The 22,109-nt window shown below is 46.9% G+C and overlaps 2 protein-coding genes across 10 annotated transcripts in view; both read left to right on the forward strand.

The window, feature by feature from the left end:
• The window catches only part of LOC101482213 (5'-AMP-activated protein kinase subunit gamma-1), a 23,761-nt gene extending 21,630 nt beyond the window's left edge, over positions 1–2,131 (forward strand). For all 8 annotated transcript variants that reach the window (XM_024803754.2, XM_076888629.1, XM_076888631.1 and 5 more), the window contains 2 exons: positions 95–188; positions 664–2,131. In XM_024803754.2, coding sequence (XP_024659522.2) covers positions 95–188; positions 664–1,292 — 723 coding nt within the window. In that variant the 3' untranslated portion in view covers positions 1,293–2,131. The remainder of the gene's footprint in view (positions 1–94; positions 189–663) is intronic.
• A 13,033-nt stretch (positions 2,132–15,164) lies between these two features.
• LOC143420437 (uncharacterized) lies at positions 15,165–17,892 on the forward strand. Of its 2 annotated transcripts, none has more exons than XM_076888676.1 (3): positions 15,165–15,324; positions 16,413–16,695; positions 16,992–17,892. In XM_076888676.1, the coding sequence occupies exons 2-3, from the start codon at positions 16,425–16,427 to the stop codon at positions 17,297–17,299; spliced, it is 579 nt and encodes a 192-aa protein (XP_076744791.1). In that variant the 5' UTR covers positions 15,165–15,324; positions 16,413–16,424; the 3' UTR covers positions 17,300–17,892. The 2 variants fall into 2 exon arrangements, with proteins under 2 accessions (XP_076744791.1, XP_076744792.1); XM_076888677.1 differs by having other exon boundaries at positions 15,166–15,324; positions 16,416–16,695.
• The last annotated feature ends 4,217 nt before the right edge of the window (positions 17,893–22,109 follow it).

The following is a 22,109-nucleotide window of genomic DNA, read 5'->3' on the forward strand; positions in this document are numbered from 1 at the left end:
TTGTTTCATGTGTTTTCAAACAATCGGTGTGAAAATCTGTCCTTGCTCATCATCATCACACACTTTTTAAATGTGTGTGTGTGTGTGTGCGCAGGTTCACCGGCTGGTGGTCGTCGATGAAGAGTCTCGCATTGTCGGTATTGTCTCTCTGTCTGACATCCTGCAGGCGCTGGTCTTAACCCCTGCAGGTACACACACACACACACACACACACACACACACACACACACACACACACACACAGGCTCTGTAAATGCACAGATAGAGCTGGGTGTCATCTGCATAGCAGTGTAAATGTATGCTATGTCTTCTAATGATGCTGCCTAAGGGAAGCATGTATAATGTAAACAGAATTGGTCCTAGCACTGAACCCTGTGGAACTCCATCACTAACCTCAGTGTGTGAAGAGGACTCTCCACTTGAGATAAGATAACCTTTATTAGTCCCACGCGTGGGTTACAGCCGTGGACAGTTGCATAGAAAAATGAAACACTGAATAAGATGTCAGTTAGAAACATTTCCATGAACAAACTGGAGTCTATGAGACCGATATGATACAAACACCACCTAAAGACACGATGATGGTTTGGAGGAAGAGCAGAAAACATCGAGCGGCGCCTCAGACCCGGCTCGCCTCACCTCACCCTCTGTCTCTGTCTGCAGGTCTGGGGAGGAAGGAGTCTCTCCCCCCTCAGCCGACAGCTCTGGACTCAGCGGGACCAGAGCAGGACCGAAACCAAGAGCAGAACCAGGACCTGGGATCAGAGCCTGGAACAAATCCAGAAACAGAAAGTAAACCCGAGTCAAATCAGCAGGAGGAGGAGGAGGAGCAGGAGGCCGGGGACCCCGAAACAGGAGGAGAGACCGATGCTGCAGAGACAGACAGAGAGAGAGAGGAGGAGGAAAACGAGGAGAGAGAGGAGGGGGGAGAGGATAAAGATGAGGAAACAGAAGGAGAGAAAGAGGAGAGGGAGGAGGTGACAGAGGGAGAGGAAGATGGAGGGACAACAGAGGTGGAGGCTGAGGAGGAGACCAAAGAGAAGGCAGACAGAAACAATGATGAGGAGACGGAGGGAGACAGAGGGGGAGGGGCAACAGACGAGAGAGAGGGAGGAGAAACAGAGATGGAGGCTGAGGAGGAGGACAGAGAGGCGGGAGGGTGTGAGGAAGAGGAGGGCGATGGTAATGAGGGGGGAGGTGAAGAGAAAGGCGGGGTGGAGGAACAGCCAGATGAAGGAGTGAGAGAGGAGGAGGCAATGCCAGAAGGAGGCGGGGACGGGGAGGCAGTGTGACATCATCGCCCGGCTCCTCTGGACTGTCGTCACGGCTCGCCGCGCTCCTCTCGAGCCGACCACCGTAGAAGAAGAAGGGGTGGGATGCACAGTGCAGGCGTATGATTGGACAAGTCTTCTGAGGGTGGGCGGGGCCTGTGGGTGATTGATGTATGCTAGAGCCAATCAGGGATCTCTGGTGGTCTCTTTATTTAATCCTCAAACTTTAATGGTGACAAACTGTCACGTGTTTCATCGACAATCGCATCATTACCGTGGCAACATGAGCGACAGCAGCGCTGCACCTGCTGCAGGCACCACAGATCCCGAGCGATCCGATTGGCTCACTGATTCCCAACAGGTAAAAAAAAAACAATACTCGTTTATTCTGTAAACAAAGACCGCCCTCTGTTATGTCATGAAGGGGCGGGCCCATCGCGCTGTCGTGGTGCCTTTGAATCCTGACCACGGTCTCTGATTGGTGGAGAGTTTTATCGATGACTGGTTGTGCCACAGGTGAGTGGAAGAGCTCACCTGTGTACCTGAGGTGATTGTACGAGTGCGTCTGTTTTATTATTTTGTGTAAATCTGAACAAAGATGAGTTTTATTGTTAATGTAATCATAGTTTCTGTGGTGAGCGGGGCGGGCTGCAGGTGGCGCTAACACGCAGTGTGCACCACCAGACACGTGAACCTTGTATATAAATACTCTATCCCCAGGGACTCTGGGAAATGTAGTTACAGAGCAGGTTGTCCCAGCTGTGATGTGTTCGCTGACGTCGTGTGTCAGAGAGCTTCTGTCAGAGCGTCGGCGTGCTGCTGTTCAGACGATGAATAAAGCGTCCTGATGTTTTGCTGTGCTCGAGTCTTCTTTTCTTCTCTGCTGCTTCCTGCTGAGCTTCGCCCTCGTCATTAGATTCAGGCTCAGGTGGGTACAGGTGTGCCTGGTCTCAGTCCCTGTGGATTGAGACCAGGCACACCTGTACCCCACTCCAACCTTCTTCATCATGCAAATGAAGTGCAGGCTTCATCAGGGCGCGCCCTGAAAACTCAGCGGCGTCCACAGTGGGCCTGATCCCAGGATCCTCTCTATCCAGCCAGGTGTCAAAGACTGTGTGACGCCTTATTAAGTGTAGTAGCAACGCACTCTGGAAGCTAACGGCTCAAACCTAAAGCGGAGGAATCCACTGCCATCTGTTTCTAAGAGCGACGCCGTCACGACACACACATGATCTAAAACACAGTCTAGACGTCACAGCCGAGGAGAAAGGCCCGAGCGCTGAACTCGAGGAGGAATCGAGCTAAATGTCAACACAGCACACCTGAAAGTAACCATGGCAACAGCCACAATGACATCGATGTCCACTGTTGCTGAGGTCATGATGTTAGTGTTTCTATGCTGCGGCACGAAGACGAACAGCTGGCTTCATGAAATCGGTGATGCAGATGTCCGTCGTGCAGCTCATCAGTGATGTGCTGAAGAGTCGTTCTTCCATCACACGTGTCGGCTGACGTGGGCTTTTTAAACAAACCTGTCCTAATAATAATCACTGCAGCTCGTTTACTTGCTAATGCTAATCTGTCCCCCACAAACTCACCGCAGGTTCATCCACAAACAGCCCCACCAGCTCCACCCTCTGGAGGTGGATCTGCCCCCCTCCGTGCAGATTACAGCGACGTCATCATCAACAGACGAGATGACAGTAAAGATTTTAAAACTGTAAAATGAAGTCTTATGACATCAGGTCCCATCTATGGGACAGTCGGTGAGGACATTACCACCCAAACTGTGACGCCAACAAACCATCAACTTAAAATACACAATAATACCTGTAAATATCCTATACCGAACTGGAGATTGTTATTCATGCTTTTATCTCATCACGACTGGACTATTGCAATTCCCTGTTTACTTGTCTAAACAAAGGTTCCTTGGAGCGTCTGCAGATCGTTCAGAATGCTGCAGCAAGACTGTTGACGAAAGCTTCTAAATATTCACATATAACACCGTTGCTTATGCAGTTACATTGGCTTCCTGTCGAATTTAGAGTCCATTTTAAGATTTTGGTTTTAACTTTTAAGGCTCTTCAACAACAAGCACCACCATATATCATTGAACTTTTACAGCCCTATGCCCCTAGTAGGTCTCTGAGGTCGAGTAGTCAGGGCCTACTTGTCATTCAGTATACGAGACTGAAAACTAGGGGTGATAGAGCTTTTGCTACTGTGGCCGCCAGAATGTGGAATTCTCTTCCTCAGGACTTACGATCCGCTGATTCATTGATTACTTTTAAAAAACAGCTAAAAACACATCTTTTTAAAACTGCCTTTTGCTAACTTTGTTTGTATCTTGTCTTTTTAATCTGTTATATCTTGTAAAGCACTTTGTGATCTCTATCTAGACATGTGCTATATAAATAAAATTTTACTTACTTACTTAAAAAGGAGGTAAACAGGAAGTGTTACACACCTGTGTGTGTCGCAGGCTCTAGGCAGGATACGTCCCTCATCACATGGGTAAAAAACCTTTGTATCAGAGCCTCACTGATGATTCAGCTCATTTTTCCTGCACAGATGATCCATCAGTGTTCGTCTTACATTATAGAGCCATCATACAGTATTTATTCCTTTGTATTATCAGCATGTTTGTCATTATGTCCAGAGCAGGCAGCCAAACAAATGCATAAGTCCGTCTGAATAAGTCAATATGGAAGGAAGGAGGGGGCGTGTCTCAGAGTTACCTCCCAGCCAGGCTCAAACACCAAGTGGTCGGCCAGGGCCTGCACCTGGCTTTAGCACTGTGAGGTGCTGACATGCACAAACATGGAGGCATGAAGAGCAGCCACAGATGAGAAAAGAGTGGAAAAATGTAACCAAACATGAGCTCATGGCCTTCTTTGGATTGACTGTTCTCGCAGGAAGTGAGAAGGACTGGGATGTCCCAGTCAGTGTGTTTGTACAAGGCCACTATGTCAATTCAAAGATTTGAAGATATTCCCTGTTTCTTTGATGCCAAGAGGACCAGAGCCTACCGACTGAAAACAGACCACATGGCAGCTTTCTGCTGCGTGTGGGAGCTGTGTGATTGTGTTACAGAGGCTGAACAACGTGTGCCTGTCAGAGGGAGGAGCCAGCTCCTGCAGTGGCTGCAGAGCACGTTTAAGAATATGTCATCTTCACCCAAATGAGACAAATGTCTTATGATTATGTGGAAGAGTGGTGACGCAAAAACTGCAATTTCTCAAAATGAGTTAAAAAATAAATAAAAATGCAAATGGCCTCATGTCACAAATGTGTTTTATGAGGAATACCTGGAATATGAAAATATTACAACTGTTGGTTTCAAAGAGTTTGAAGAATAAAAACCGAGTTCACTGCAAAAACACATTAATTTTATTTGGGGCCAAATAAAATGATTTGGAGCAAAGAAAATTTCTCTGTGTCTGAATTAAACTGTGCTAATCAGGACGGATGACAATCACTCTCATTTGATGCCAAACTGCATTATTTTAAACTCGTAGGTCATTTCCAGGATATTTCAAATCAGACTTCAGTGGTGGCAAAAACAGATGTTTAACATCAGGCAGCGAGGTCACAGCGCTCACACTCCCACACAGCTGTGAGGAGCTCTTACAGACCACGGTGACTGTGCAGAGGGACGTTTGTAGAATCAGCAGACACGTTTAACCGGAGGCACACACAAGTCCACTCTGCTTACTGGCTTTTAACTGACATTAGAATCCTCGTGGAGGACGGCTGTGTGAGGGTTGTTGTTAGTTTGTGTGTAGGCCTTCCTGCTGCTCGCACTGCAGCATGACTGTGCAGCTGATGCTGTTCATGCTTTCTTCAGAGACACACCCACTCCACCTGCACACTCACAGCAAAGCAGATGTGTTACCACGTAATGAAGTGATGCCTCTGCAGGTGCTTGCAGTCGACACATGCAAAGGAACGCTGTCCTCTGATGAGACCGATGATGAGATGTCATTACCGTAGGAAAATCCACACAGTGTAGGTCTGTGTGGGTCTGAGTGGATCTGTGCGGACTGAGTGGGTTTGTGTGGGTCTGTGTGGGAGTGTGTGGGTCTGAGTGGGTCTGTGCGGACTGAGTGGGTTTGTGTGGGTCTGTGTGGGAGTGTGTGGGTCTGAGTGGATCTGTGCGGACTGAGTGGGTCTGTGTGATCCTGGTGATCCTAAATCCTGGAGCTTGTTCCTGGGAACGTCTTCAAAGTAAATATTAAATGTTGTGTTTTTGTTGAATGTTTATAAAACGTAATTTGTATCCATTTTTGTTTTTTCTTTAAAGTTGTGAGAATATGCTGACCTAGTTTTGTTACGTAACTTTGTAATTCCTTTTATTGGAAAAGGTTTTGGAAAGTGATTGGTTCATTGGCTCATGGACCCGCCCATTAATCAGGGGATTAAGAGCACCTGGAGGGGTGTGGTGAGGATGGTTTTTTGTTTGCCAAATGTCTGATGGGAGGGTTAGAAAATGATTTTTTTGACCACTTTTGAAGTTGTTAAAGCAAATTAAGGTAACTTTCGTTTAATTTTAAGTTGTAAGAAGTTATTTGGTTGATTTTTGTTTATAATTTTGCACGAAATAAACGGCATATGATTTTTAAACAATGGAGTCAGAAGTGCGCTCTAAAACAAACCTCCTGTTGCCACCCACGGCCTTTTCTGGGACTTTGTTGGTGTTTGGAACATAAAAGGCCGTGACATTAACCAATCAGCTGCAGTCTGATCTGTAGTTTCCTGTTAGCATGTAAAGCTTAGACTGAACAGTATAATCTACGTTACAGACGCTGACTTTGTTCTGATGAGCTGCCAACCACAGTCAAAGAGACGTGTGGGCACTGAGACGAGGATCTTACATGTTTGCAAGATTTCTTGCAGGAGCTCAAAGTATCAGGTACTATATAGTATCAGCTGTATATACCTGTAGTACTGTGTATATACCGTATATACAGTATTTTACATGCAGAGCACCTCGAAGCGTCCTTAGATATTAATTTAAAACATTCTCGTACAGACTGGTTTTTATTTTGATCATAAACAGCTTCAAACATCACAGATGGAAACAGGCTGGTGTCCTGCACGTGCTCCAGGGATGACTGGACAATCCATGTTCACATCCTTCCTGATGAAAACGGACCTTTCAAAATAAAAGTTTGACCACAACTGTAAGGAGATCTCTGGTTCTGTGAGAGCACCTGAACACTTACAGAGTTTAGAACAGGGGTGGGCAACTCCAGGCCTCGAGGGCCGGTGTCCCTGCAGGTTTTAGATGTCCTTGAACCAACACAGCTGATTTAAATGGCTAAATTAGCTCCTCCCCATGTCCTGAAGTTCTCCAGAGGCCTGGCAACGAACGAATCATGTGATTCAGGTGTGTTGACCCGAGATGAGATCTAAAACCTGCAGAACACCGACCCTTGGGCCTGAAATTGCCCACCCCTGGTTCAGAACCATGATGGGTGCAGCAGTTAGCCATGTTGGCGTCCTTACGCGAGGTTCTCTCTGATGTGGAAACTAAAGGAGTAAAGATGTTGGTAAACATTAGCTGATGTTTGTTGCTGCTTGATGAAAATAACAAGAACTGTTCAGCAGGATCATCATTCCACTGTATCCTGAAGTATAAGATCATACAGGATTGACTGCATGTTTTCGTTCCACCGTAATCCTGTAAGGTGAACACTGTGGATCCAGACTAAAGCTTAGATCCACTCCAGCTCCCCCATCAGTCCTGCCTGAAGGTTACAACATCTCTGTTTTACAGTTGATTCAAAGGAAATCTGTAAGTGTTGCTGGATTCAGTGACTTCAGTTCCAGGAGCCCAAAGAATGGCAGCTGATTACCAAGTAAAGTACTGGTCACATCAACACTGCATTGTTACCGTACTCTGTGTAGTTGTTAATAGTTCCACATGTTTTGGTTAAACGCTGTGTAGCATCGAACACTGAGAGAAGCTAAGCTTTGTCTAACTGTAATCTGAATGTTTTAGCAAAGTAATGCAGTATTTTGGTCCATGTTAGGTGTCACTGTTGGTTTGACGCCTGTTACCCAGGTCACGTGACTCAGATTGTTCCAGAGGCTCCATCGTTCTCTGCAGCCCCTCCAGCTTCCTCATCCTGTGGGCTGTGCTGTGTGCAGCAGAGCTCTCTCCCAGTCAGTGCCACAAACACAGACTATTCATCTAGAACAGGTGGAGAGATGTGTAAGCGTTCTTTACGTTAAATACAACCTTCGTTTTCATTTTATTCTAACAGTAATTTAGATCAGTGCTAACTGAAAACCAAGAGTGTATAAAACCACCAGGAGCATCTCCAGATGTGCTAAAATACTTTGGGGATTATAGGGAACCTGAGTTGTCCTCGTCCAGCTGCTCGTCCCACACAGCAGAGCTGTTCAGCAGTGACGCCTCCTCCTGTCCTGGTGGGATCGTTAGTCCGTCCTCCAACATGCGGTCCAGACCTGCTCGGAGTCCAGCAGACGCCAAAGATATGAATGACATCAGGCCGTCCTCCCCCAGTGAGTGAAGGACATCCTGGTACGTGTTACTGTAATCCAGACATTGCACCAAAGTCCTCCTACTCTGTAAATACATCTGAATTTATTTTGGATTTCAGGTGTGTTTCCGATCAGTATCAGATCTAACCACGCAGTCAGGTAATAATGTGCAAACGACTGACCTCTGAAGGTGGCAGACAGGAAACTCGCTCTCCCTGTTCCTCAAACATGATCTGCGCTGCGTGACAACGACACAGCTGTACAGAACACTGACGAGTTCATTTCATTCATTCTTATTCATTCTGTATCACAGCCAATCAGATGAACCAAATTTTAAAAAAAAATAACACAAAACAAACAAACGGTCAGGACAAAAATTTCTTTCAGGTACATAAACTATGAAGTAGTCAACAAAAAACCAAGTGCAATATGCACGACACAGACTCAGAGATGGAGCGAGCTTAACGGGCTCGTTCTCCTGTCAATCACAACAACTCTGTTATTATTTCATTAGCTGTCATTTATTTGCCAAAGTCAGTTGTTGTTAACAGGGCTGCTGATCATTGCTTGTTAGAGCTGCATGCACAGCTTTGAGAACAGTGTTTAATAAGTGTTCATATTTATTTGGGACTTAGCTCTACCTCCTGGCTGTAGCTCAGGCGGTAGAGCAGGTCATCTGCTGATCGGACGGTTGGTGGTTCGATTCCTGGCTCCAACAGTCTGCATGCCTATAATGTAGAATGAGTCCATTTAGAAACAACTTAAAGTCTAATGCATTAAGGCTGTGATGGATTTACTGACAGTTTGAAGAGGATCACAGATGAACCTCAGCAGCTTCCATATCACAGCTTATGGACACTCAGCACAAAGCTGTTATTTTTCGTGTCTATTGTGCAGAACAAGAGTTTTCAGCACTTTCTGACAGTAGCTGACAGCAAACACAGAGAACCTGTTAAAAACTCAGCCGAGTGAGACGTCGTGTTTCAGTCGCTGTGGACACTGGTCATGAGGGGTTTCCTCGGCATCACTGTGCATCACACACAGGTGACTGAATCTGTGAGAAATCTGGAGCTACATGTGACCGATACAGACAAACGATTCGTGACAATGCTGCCAGCGTGTGGAGAGCTTCCCCACTGAGCAGGTGAGGAACATGATGATGATGATGATGGTGATCAGAGCTCTGGCACGTCTTCACCTCGGATGATCTGACGCAGTAGCGGCTGCTATGGCAAACACAGAGATGGCTGTCAGAGACCATCTCCTTCTCTTTGAAAGTTATCTAAGCTGCACACAAGCACAACATTCAAAGACGTGTTTGAAGCTGCTGCTGTGATCACAGGTGGACTTCAGCCCCGAGACAAGTGGAGGCAGTTCTCCAGTGTGAACATCTGATCAGCAGGAGCTATTGTTCACAGCACCGAGCGGATGCTGCTGAGGGAGATGCCGGACGTCTGGAAGCCTTTCAGCGAAGCAACAGATTTGAGAAAATAGTTTTGATCCGTGATGTCCCTCAGTCACCACATGGAGAAGCTGAAGCCGCCGTCTGTTTCCTGAATGGCCTGGTCAGGAGTCTCCAAGCATCTTTGAACACAAGATTCTTGGAATCTTTATCCGTGTCCGAATGGATCACTGCCCCCTCAGATCCAGTGACCTCACAGCAGCTGCTTTGGATCCTGGATCCTGTCGGGACATAAAGACAGGTGACACAAACCTTAAAGGTAAAGACTGAATTTAGTGGGAGTTTTTCGTCTAAAATTGTAATAAAGGCTCTTTGCTGTTGTTAATTTGTTTGGTCAGATCATCTGCAAAGTCAGAGTAACCTGTGACTCCTGGTGATGATGGAGGACTCTGCTGCTTCCTGTAAGAGGCAGAGGAAGGATGTCGATCCTGCTGATGCACCGAGCGCCTCTGGGTCTTCCTGCACTACTCCATGTGGCCACCGCAGTTTGGCAGCTCTGCATGGAGAGCTGCAGTGGAGCTGCAGTGGAGCGAGTTCAGCTATGGTGGCATCATTTTACAAATGACTGACAGACTGCAATGCAGAACAGTTAGTGCACATTCCTGTTCATTGTTCACTTCGTGTGTGTGTGTGTGTGTGTGTGACTCACACAAACACACAGAGAGCAGACGACACAGAGGACACGCTAATCACGCTGCAGTAAATTTACTGCGATGGCTGTTTGCTCTGTACAGTCTCCCGTCTGAACAGGAAGTTCTGGTTTTTCATTGAATGTTCATTCTGTGACTCTTCTTGCAGCTGAGCTGAGCTGTACATTACTGAGGTGCAATTTCAGGATCACTTTGTGTATATTCTGCAAGTTCCTCAGGTGTTGAGATAAACGCAGATTTCAAAAAGAACACATGGTCTGTTATTTACATTTAACATATAACTGCAACATTGTTTAAAAAAAAGACTTGAACGGACTTGAAATTCAAAGATTCGGACTCGACTCTGACTTGAGGATAAAGACTTGAGACTTGGTCCCACCTCTGGAGCAACACATGGAAGATTAAATTAAATGATAAAACAGTTACAAACTGTGTTGCTGAATAATTGATGTTCATAAAAAATGAGCTCATTCCAAAGCTACCAAACACTGAGGATGAAACGGGTAAACCTTCACCTTCTCGGAGCAGCCCTCCACTCCACCAACGTCACAACACTGCAGCTGTTTGAGGCCTGAAACTGAACGTGTGTTTTTAGAGGACCTGTTATGATGGAAAATATCGAATGATTGCTCGAGACTTTTTACAATTAACCATGTTACTGATTTTGTTAAACATCCTGTAATCGTGCTCTAACAAGTTTAAAAATCATATACACTTTAAGGACACATTAGATAAAGTTGAGTTGAGCAGTTTTATAGTATAACGTGCATCTGTCTGCCCAGCATGTGTTAGAGCTCTGTAACTGAGTATTTCACCGTATTAGCTTGTGATTGGTGTCTATGTGGACCAGGGAGAGACGGCCTCGCTCCGAGTAGCTTCTTCTCACAGCACAGCCTGGTTCTACAATCTGTGAGAAGATCCCTGCAGCATCATGTCGATGCATGGAGGCCATCATTGTCCCCCTCTGAACACAGACACCAAATATCGCTGAATGGATGGGTTTGATTTCTGATAGCTGACATGATGTGCTGTATGTTCCTCTCACAGACAAGTCAGAGCCATGCAACAGTCTGAGGATGTGCTGAGAGAGTGGAACGTTCACAGGTGTGTGATGGTGTTCAAAACAGCGCGCACCATCAACCACGCACTTTCAGCGTTTATCTGAAGAGTGACACTTTATTAGGAACACAGCACTCGAGTCCTGTGGAAGTGCCGGTTTGCAGATGTGCTGTTGTCAGGTTGGTATCACTGAGGCTGCAGGGACCTGTGTAAGCTGTGCCCCCCCACTCGATCCTCAGAGGGTTTGTAACGTGCTCCCCACCAGCTGCTCTGTGCAGGATGAGCGGAGCCAGCAGGGAGGCGTGTCTGTGCGCCTCTCCTGCTGTGGAGGAGCTGCTCGGGGTTTGTTTCTGCTTCATCGCTGTGTGGTCATGTGACCAGCTGAGCAGGGCCCTATTTCAGGAAGCCGGTTTAGAAAACTCAGAGTGAAAAACGATACTCAGGGTTGAGTAACCCCGAACTGTCCAACTCGGAATATTCGGTTTCAGAAAGGCTGATAACAATTAGTTCAGTCAACGCGGAGTTGCTTTAACCCCAAGTTAAGCGCGCACACGAGGATACATAAAGCCCTGATTAGTGGAGCACAGATTAAGCGAGTCACCATGGAGACGGAGGGAAAGAAGGCGCGGTCAGTGTATCTTACAGCGCTTGAGGCCGAAATTCTGATGGCAGCATATGCCGATAACATGCAAATTCCGCGGAAAAAAAGTAACACAGCCTCAGCTGCAAAACAAAGGGAGCATGCATGGCAAAACATAGCCGACAGAGTCAATGCGTGAGTGTTAATTTAAACATTGATCTAGGGATTTCCACCCATTTAACACGTTATTCTATCATATGTTATTTTATTTGTTATTTTATACATTTTATTTTGTGATGTGAGCGCAGGTGCAACCCAACAGGCCCCAAATGTTCCTGGCAGCAAGTAAAAATGAAATATAAAAATATAGTCCAAACAGGTAAGGTGTAATTGTATTATGAGCCATAGTGCTTGGTCTGTTTGTCCGATGTAAATCAATTGCAGTTAGAGGCTACATTAATTTCCCCTCTGTAAGCACTTATTGAAATTATCTGAGCACATTACAAGTACATATTTGCTTACTCTGTATGCTCAAATGTGACCCGTTATAGCCAACAGAAAAAAAGCGGAGGCCTGAAAAACAGGTGGGGGTCCTCCACCACCACCACTCACAGAGGCTGAGCAGTTGGCTTCCACATTTGTGATAATGTTGGCAGCATCACATATGATCTTCACAGTGCAGAGAACACAAATTAGCATCCATTACTATAATGAAATAATTTGTTAGTTTGAAATGCTACAGGGAACTATGTACCTGTACATTAATGCTGTGGAAAGACTTCCTGTTCACATAGTCTCCTTCATTTACTGAAGGAGCAATGATTGGAATGTGAGTGCCATCTATACAGCCAATCACGCCTGGGAACCGTGAGAATAAATGTAAAATTTAAGTAGTAGTTCAAGTATCACCACATCATGAATTAAGTTTCGTTCATCCTGATACCTGCAATTTTGTGGCATCCCTCTTTGATAAATCTTGTGGGTCTATGACCGGGGAACACCACAAACGCGTACAGGAGACGTTTCAGTGCAACTGTAACATTCCTGACTGCCCGACAGACGGTAGCCTTGGAAACGTGCTCAGCGTCACCAATATTATACAGAAAGCTCCTGTTTGCAAAAAACCGAAGTGCAATACAAATAATATGCACAGAACTGAGAGGATGTCCGCGATGTGTCACATGAGCAATATTAGGCCTGAGGATGTTATTCAAATAAATTATAGATTGTGCTGAAAAACGGTAACGTTCACACAGGAAATCATCAGGAAATGATAAAATGTCCAAACGCGCTCTAATCACTCTCTCCCGGCGGAGAGCTCTGCGGAGAATTTGGGCTTCACGATCTACTGGCTCTTCAAGGAAGGAGCACGCCATGTCTGACACTTCCTACAGTCAGGTTTCTGACAAAGAGGCGGAGAAGGTCAGGGTTAGTTGTAGTAAACCTGCTAGGGGGCAGGTTAGCTTCACGGAGTGTGTCGTCATAGTAACTCACTCAGAATTAATCTAAACTCGCTTTGTGAAACCGAAAACCCAGAGTTTTCGTTATCTCAGGGTATACTTACTCAGAGTTTGCACTAAACCGGCTTCCTGAAATAGGGCCCAGGGCCCTCCGTGAAGCTAACCTGCCCCCTAGCAGGTTTACTTCAACTAACCCTGACTGTCTCCGCCTCTTTGTCAGAAACCTGACTGTAGGAAGTGTCAGACATGGCGTGCCCCTTCCTTGAAGAGCCAGTAGATGTTGAAGCCCAAATTCTCCGCAGAGCTCTCCGCCGGGAGAGAGTGATTAGAGCGTGTTTGGACATTTTATCATTTCCTGATGATTTCCTGTGTGAACGTCACCGTTTTTCAGCACAATCTATAATTCATTTGAATAACATCCTCAGGCCTAATATTGCTCATGTGACACATCGCGGACATCCTCTCAGTTCTGTGCATATTATTTGTATTGCACTTCGGTTTTTTGCAAACGGGAGCTTTCTGTATAATATTGGTGACGCTGAGCACGTTTCCAAGGCTACCGTCTGTCGGGCAGTCAGGAATGTTACAGTTGCACTGAAACGTCTCCTGTACGCGTTTGTGGTGTTCCCCGGTCATAGACCCACAAGATTTATCAAAGAGGGATGCCACAAAATTGCAGGTAGCAGGATGAACGAAACTTAATTCATGATGTGGTGATACTTGAACTACTACTTAAATTTTACATTTATTTTCACGGTTCCCAGGCGTGATTGGCTGTACAGATGGCACTCACATTCCAATCATTGCTCCTTCAGTAAATGAAGGAGACTATGTGAACAGGAAGTCTTTCCACAGCATTAATGTACAGGTACATAGTTCCCTGTAGCATTTCAAACTAACAAATTATTTCATTATAGTAATGGATGCTAATTTGTGTTCTCTGCACTGTGAAGATCATATGTGATGCTGCCAACATTATCACAAATGTGGAAGCCAAGTGGCCAGGCTCTGTGAGTGGTGGTGGTGGAGGACCCCCACCTGTTTTTCAGGCCTCCGCTTTTTTTCTGTTGGCTATAACGGGCCACATTTGAGCATACAGAGTAAGCAAATATGTACTTGTAATGTGCTCAGATAATTTCAATAAGTGCTTACAGAGGGGAAATTAATGTAGCCTCTAACTGCAATTGATTTACATCGGACAAACAGACCAAGCACTATGGCTCATAATACAATTACACCTCACCTGTTTGGACTATATTTTTATATTTCATTTTTACTTGCTGCCAGGAACGTTTGGGGCCTGTTGGGTTGCACCTGCGCTCACATCACAAAATAAAATGTATAAAATAATAAATAAAATAAAATAAAATAAAATAACGTGTTAAATGGGTGGAAATCCCTAGATCAATGTTTATATTAACACTCACGCATTGACTCTGTCGGCTATGTTTTGCCGTGCATGCTCCCTTTCTTTTGCAGCTGAGGCTGTGTTACTTTTTTTCCGCAAAATTTGCATGTTATCGCCCACCCCCGTGACATCACGCTCCAAAGCCCTATACTGCCATCAGAATTTCGGCCTCAAGCGCTGTAAAATACATTGACCGCGCCTTCTTTCCCTCCGTCTCCATGGTGACTCGCTTAATCTGTGCTCCACTAATCAGGGCTTTATGTATCCTCGTGCGCGCGCTTAACTTGGGGTTAAAGCAACTCCGCGTTGACTGAACTAATTGTTATCAGCCTTTCTGAAACCGAATATTCCGAGTTGGACAGTTCGGGGTTACTCAACCCTGAGTATCGTTTTTCACTCTGAGTTTTCTAAACCGGCTTCCTGAAACAGGGCCCAGGTGTTTGATGATATAATCAATGACTGTTGATATCATGACTTTGTAAATTGTAAATATTGTAAAACTTTTCTTCTGTCATTTAATGGTCGGGCATTGTACAGCTACAAGCATTTCACCCCCATGTCATACTCTGTGTGTGTGTGTGTGTGTGTGTGTGTGTGTGTGTGTGTGTGTGTGTGTGTGTGTGTGTGTGTGTGTGAGAGACAAGTAAAATTTGAATTTATTTTTGCGTGTGTAGTTTCCTGCTGAGGTGGATAAGCATGATGCTATGCCGTCCGACAGGTCTGCTGTGATTTCCACAGAAAGACCTCCCCCAGTTTCAGGTTACACTCACTTCTTTGGAAGCTGAAATCAAAGTTCAGAGACAAACTCAGTGTGAACACATCACAGCTCCTCACATTGAGAGAGCAGCAGCCCTGAAGCCCGTCTGACAGGCACCAGCGAGTGGAAGCGCTCCTTTCTCTGTCATCGTTTCGAGCTGAAAGGTGAGTGTGTCTGCCGTTTCTACCTGAAGCTCCTCGTCAGGCTCTGGCTTGGCCTTTGAGGGCGAGCGCCACAGAAGGTTTCCTTCCTGCGAGCCTGACGTCTGCTCTCGCTGGTGTCGATTAAAAGCAGCTGGAGGCCATCTTTGTAAACCTGCTGAGAACATCTGCAGGGTTTGCTCCTTCTTTCACACTTCATCATCAGCCAGCTGTGTGTGATCGCACCATCTTTAATCTGAGATCAGGTTCAAACCAGTTTGAGCTGCAGTGGCAGGAAACAGCTGAGGGCGGGGCATGCTGACATTCCCGACTCCTGATTGGTGTCGGGGGTGTCCACTGCTTCTGCGTTTTGTTTGTTTTGTGCAGGCCGAGTAAACGAGAACAGCCTGTGAAAGATAAGTCGTGTGCGAGTTGAGGCACCTTTAGGCTCCGCCTTGCTGGCGTCTGCTTTTTGAAGATCTCTGTGAGTTTGGGACTGACGGCCGTGGACGGGATTTAAAGTTCCTTCCATCCATCCTGTATCCCAGCTGACCCACAGCCGAACTGGGTGATGATCCTGACCAGTTTAAAGAACATTAATGCAAACTGACCACACAGAACACGTTACCATCACATACACATCATACAGACTCTGTATGAACCCATGTTGTTCGTGCAGCAACAGGAAGTAGTTTTTATTGCAGAGTTCATAGAGGTCATGCTTGAATATTTGTGTTCGTTTGGGGAGGCCTTTTGCTCCTCCCCTTTCACAAAGGATGCTCCAGTGTGTCCTCTGCTAAAGGAAGTAAAGGAAGCACTGAAGTGCCTTTAGTCCATAACATGTGGAGAATTCAGACAGCGCTGATGAGGGCAGATACTTCCAGGTCACGCCTCCTTCCTGAACTAAACCCCGCCTCTTTCTGTGCCTCTGTCATAGTCGTCCATGTGTTTGTGGTGCACTGATTTATTACTGGAGATGTTTGCTAACACTGACTGTGTTTCACGTCGGCGCTCTCACAGTGTAAAGCTGGATCTGCGTCATCGCTTTACACCCGCGTGCGCTCATTACCCATGATGCATCAGAGTCTGATCACAGTGTTTTCTGATGCTAGCAGGAAGCCGAGATGACGGAGCCGGACCTCGTCAACATCCTGGAAGACATAACAGATGAGGAATTCAAGACCTTCAAGTGGAACCTGAAGAACGAGCGGTTTAGAGACATCGAGCCCATCAAAGTGACCCGGCTGTCGACGGCGGAGCGGTGCGACGCCGTGGATCTGATGGTGCAGAAGTATGACATGGACGGAGCCGTGCAGGTGATGGAGAGCATCTTTAAGAAGATCAACAGGAACGACCTGGTGAAGAAGCTGCGAAAGGTCATGGGTCAACCTGCAGGTCAGTGAGGCTGTGGGCAGGCGTGCACTTCCTTTAACCTGTTTGAGCGTTTGACATTCAGGTGACATCATCAGGGTCAGAGCAGCGTCACGCTGTGACAGGACGTGCAAACAGGAAGTGTGTGCAGAGTGTCTCTCTCCCTTTTAAGGTGCATTCAGAGCAAACAGCTGATGGAAGGAGCCGCCCGAGTCGGAGCTGCTGGATTGGATGTTCTCAGGAACTCTGAGGCTCCCGTGGTCGGAGGTCTTCGGCCTCACTCTGACCTCGGCATTAATCCGTCCTCCTCTCTCTCACAGGTCTTCCAGGTCCCGATCTGCCAAAGACCGCCGCCGACTCCTCGGCAGAGGAGAAGTTGGCGGCCGTTCGCTCTCAGTTTATCGACAGAGTGTCCGAACCCGTCCTGAGGAAGCTGCTGGATAAACTCCTGGAGCTCCGCGTCATCATCGATGATGAAATGGATTTAGGCGGAGTGAGGAGCAGGGCGGATAAAGCCCGACAGGTGATCGACGTGGTGCGCAGAAAAGGATCCCAGGGCAGCTCGGCTCTGATCGCCGCTCTCTGCGAGGTGGATCCGTGCCTTTCACGGGAGCTGCAGCTGATGTGACGCACTGCCAGATGTTCAGCACTCACAGGAGAGCAAATTAGGAATCATCTGTAACACCCAGAAGCAGCTGATACAGTTCAATGTTCAATCCTCCAATCCACTTACAGAAACACGAGCGCGAGGCTCATCTATTTGGTTTGGTTTTCACATCAAAGATTTTCACAGAGACGATTTTCTATGCGTCTTTATACAAACAAAGATGTTCAAACAGCAGAACATGTCAGAGTTTCAGCAGGTTTCAGGACTAAAGTGTCCCAGAAACAAGGCTTTGAGTCAAACCTGAACAGTCGGCTCTGTGAAAACCTTCAGGATGGATGGAAACCAAGATCTCTGACTTCCAGTCTGAGAACAAAACAATCAGGAAAATGACTTTATTTGTAGAATTTTCATCGGACACTGATGTTAACGAGAAGTTTATTAGATTTTATGGAAACATTTTAGAGCTGATTAGAATAAAAGTCCAACAGATTAATGAGGATTTTGGCTGTTTTCATGTTGTTGAAGTCAAACGTGTCAGAGAGCAGAGGGTCAGAGTTTCATGTTTCTTTCTGTAACTCTGATCAACGTGAAAATAAAAGATGAGTTTCCTGTCACTGTGTCTGCTTCAGTCTGTAAAGTAACCTTGAACATATTCAGTAACTGACAATCATTAGTGTGGATCATTGTGGGTTTCCACAAATGGATTTGTTACAGGCAGGAAGCTCTAATCTGTCCATCTTCATCTGTACGGGGCGATCGTGGCTCAAGAGTTGGGTGTTCGTCTTGTAATCGGAAGGTTGCCGATTCGAGCCTCCGCTCGGACAGTCTCGGTCGTTGTGTCCTTGGGCAAGACACTTCACCTGCCGCCTACTGGTGTTGGCCAGAGGGGCCGATGATATGGCAGCCTCGCCTCTGTCAGTCTGTCCCAGGGCAGCTGTGGCTACACCTGTAGCTGCCTCCACCAGTGTGTGAATGTGAGAGTGAATGAATAGTGGAATTGTAAAGTGCTTTGAGGGGTCCCGAAAAGCGCTATATAAATGCAATCCATCATTATTATTATCATTATTATCTTCTACGTCAGAGAATAAAGACAAAAGATTCAGTTCAAAATGTCCTACCAGGAGCAGACGTAGTCCTGGGGCACTTCCACAGGAGTCAAAACCACCAAACCCCCTAAATTAGAACGTTATAGTTGTGCTGATTGTTTAACACTGATGAGCTACAGAGTGGACTACAGCTCTTTGCTGATCCCTCCCATGTGACGTGAACCTTTTCAGATCATCTATGTGCTTAAAAACACTTTTCAATAATCAGTTTAATGTTTCAATTACATGAAACATGGACAACTTTCACTTTAAATATTAATCACAGTGATTAATATTTAAAGGCAACATAAGACACTGGAGTCGAGCTGTGATGTCATCAACTACACCGCGCGCTGCGTCCTCCCATCCTCCGAGCGCCGCACTCCTGACAGAGCTTTCAAGCATGAACTAACAAGCACGCAGGAACTTTGTGTACTTGTTAGTGAGAAGTGTGTGCTAGACACAGGAAACGTGTGCTACACACTTCCTGTTACATAGCCGTTTGACTTCCTGTTTCAGGGGAGAGGAAGAACAACTGCACGTTACAGAAGAAAAAGGAAGTGGACGAGCAGGTGAGTGTTCACGGTCTTCTTCTGCTGTCAGAGTGGGGCGGGGTCTGCTTCATTCCGTGGTGGAGGGTCCACCGGGTTTATCACACACACTGGACTCTGGAGCGCTCTAAAACTGGTGAACGTTAGCTCTTCCTGTGAGGTCATATCCTATTTTCAAAGACAGTCCTACACCTGTCAGTGCAGGTGAGCTGGTAGTACGAAAGTAATAACCTGAGTGAGATAAAGCAAACAAATCGCCAGCACGCCTTCAGGTAAAGACTGACCTGGATCATGCACGTTTCCAGTAATGCAGTCATGTGACTTCTTGTACATGGACAGGTGACCCAGGCAGGGGCGGAGCGTGGGGGTGGCTTACTGGGCTGCTGCCTGTGAGTGCGCTGTTGGAGAAATGGAGCCAGAGGAGAGCTGAAGTTTGACCAGGTACCAAAGCAAATCATTCGTACTGTACAAATAATGTAAATATGACGGTGCATCACGAAAGATTGATATCAAACTGATCACTTGACCCATATTATGTTACTCGCTCTTCCAGTGAATCAACAAATGGTGAAATGAAAAGCCGAACAACAACAATGCTGTTTCTTTAGAGTCTTAGCTCACATGTGTGTTTATTTCATATTTTCAGTTGTTTCCCTCCACGGCTAAATCAATCAGTAATGCACTGATATACAAGAATGGACATAAGGAGCTTCTTTCTTTTTTTTTTTTTTCTTTTTTTTTTTTGCCTGTCCCGTTTGGCTCTGTTGCATCAGAATTGTTGTCTAAAGGCAAAGAAAGATGCCCAACGGATTTACTTTACCAAACTGACCATCCCAGCCTTGCCGTAATGGTCCATTTGATTCACCTTTTATTGTTTATTTTATTTTCACTTACTGAATACGGGACAGACTTGACTGGGGGAAAGAGAAACAGCTGAGAAGAGGGACGGGGGAGAAGGGCAAAAGACAAAAACCAACAGAACAGGCAGAGAAAAAAAAATGCATATATCAATCACCTGGATCACCTGCTGAGAAAGAAAAAAGAAAACAAGCAGAAGAGAACAAGAGTAATAGAATAAACAACATCACAATGATATATGGGAATATGACAGTAAATACTAAATGTTAAACATTATTGTGCAGCACATAAGATCAACAGAACACAGTGTGCTTTGAGGTAGGAGCCAAAAAGGGTGTAGTTTGTGGGTGTGATCACCCGTGTGTACACCTGTGAGCATGGACGCGCTTGTTTTTTGTTTTTTAAAAGGTTCCTTCATGTAATGATCTGCTAGAGGGTGTGGGGGGGCCACAGCCCCGTCCTCCAGGGCATGAAGCAGGTGTGGAGGAGATCAAAACTCCAGACATCCAGAGGCCCCCAGAACACAAGAGACCAAGGAAGACCAACAGAGGGGCAGCCGCGCCACTGTCCCAGAAAGAGCTGAGGAGAGTCCCAGATGAGGGCTCACTCAGCAGCCGCGGAGCAGAAGCCAGGGGGAGTTGCAGTGACGCGCCCGTGAGCTCCGCCGGCAGCCAGCCGTGCCTGAGTGACCGAGCCCCAGGCCGAGAGGCCGGGGGCACCCCACCTCCGAAGTGGCCCGAGCGAGCCCCAGGCTCCAGGCCCCGATAAGCGGCCGCCAAGGAGTGAGCCGGTGTGTACCTGGACGCCCATCCCCGGACACAAAGAACCACCAACGCACCGATGTCTGAGGGGGTCCGCCACTGGCAGGGGAAGTGGTGGTAGGGGGAGATAGGCCTCCAAACCTTGGAGGGCCTGAGATGTCCCCAGAGAGGTGGCGCCTGACACCCAACCTGACATATAGACACAGACATACAGGCACACACAGACACAAACATCCATTCCCCCCCTCATGCTCTCATATGCACTTACTCCACACTCAACCAACGTGGAGACAGACATAAAGAGACACTGTACACACGATCACACTCCCCAAGCGTACTCTACAAACCGGGTCTAGGTGCCCCCGCCCCTGGAGGGGGGAACTGCACCCAGACCCAGGTGGTGTTACCCTTTTCCCTGCGGTGGGGGGAGGCAGACCGCCCCGACTCCGCAGCAGCAGGAAGGCTCCACACTCCAGACCGCAGTCGGACGGCCAACTCCTCCTCCTAGCCCCCCCGCTCCAGCAGGTCGCAGAGAACGGGGGTGAGAGAAGACTCCGAACCTCCCTCCACCCGCTCATTGTAATGTTGATGCATGTGTGTTCTAAGGTGCATTTAAAACCCAGGAGGGCATGGAGCTACCTGCCAGAGAGCAGCAGGTAAGCGCATGGTCCCTCCTGCTAGCCCTCAATGTCTACGTGTATTTAAAATTGAGAGGTGGGCAACGATGCCAGGGGTGGGGTGTACACCCTGATGGTAATTTGGACTCCGTGTATCGTGCCCACCCCCAAGATCCTATATGTATGTGTAATGAGAGTGTGAGTAATGTGAATGTCTAAGTTGTGGGATAAAATTGAGGCAGAGGCAGCCAGAAGGGGACAGAGGGGGGGGTAGCCTCCTCTGCACCCTGGTGACATACCCCTACTCCAAGGCCCTGCATGTGTGGGTGGTTGTGGTGGAGCGGGAAGAGGGAGGCAGCTGGAGATGGGGAGGGAAGGAAGGGAGGGGCAAGTGACCCCTCCCTGGGGCCAGCTCCCCCGTATATATATATATATATATACGTGTATATATATATATATAAGATCCATCTGCTATCAATCTGTCAATCCTTTCCGTGTCCGGGCCGGGTGAGGTTTCCCGTGTTGTGTCAAATTAAGCCGCAGGCTCCACAAGATCCATAGAGGCTGGGGTCTATCACACCAGGCAAGACCCCAGGTGCAGGCTGTGTAAAGATGCCCCAGAGACAATCCAGCACATAACAGCAGGGTGCAAGATGCTAGCAGGCAAGGCATACATGGAACGCCATAACCAAGTGGCCGGCATAGTGTACAGGAACATCTGTGCCGAGTATAACCTGGAAGTCCCGAGGTCAAAATGGGAGATGCCCCCAAGGGTGGTGGAGAATGACCGAGCTAAGATCCTGTGGGACTTCCAGATACAGACGGACAAAATGGTGGTGGCTAACCAACCGGACATAGTGGTGGTAGACAAACAGAAGAAGACGGCCGTAGTGATCGATGTAGCGGTTCCGAATGACAGCAATATCAGGAAGAAGGAACACGAGAAGCTGGAGAAATAC

The sequence above is a fragment of the Maylandia zebra genome, linkage group LG9 (assembly GCF_041146795.1).
Source record: "Maylandia zebra isolate NMK-2024a linkage group LG9, Mzebra_GT3a, whole genome shotgun sequence".
NCBI lineage: Eukaryota > Metazoa > Chordata > Actinopteri > Cichliformes > Cichlidae > Maylandia > Maylandia zebra.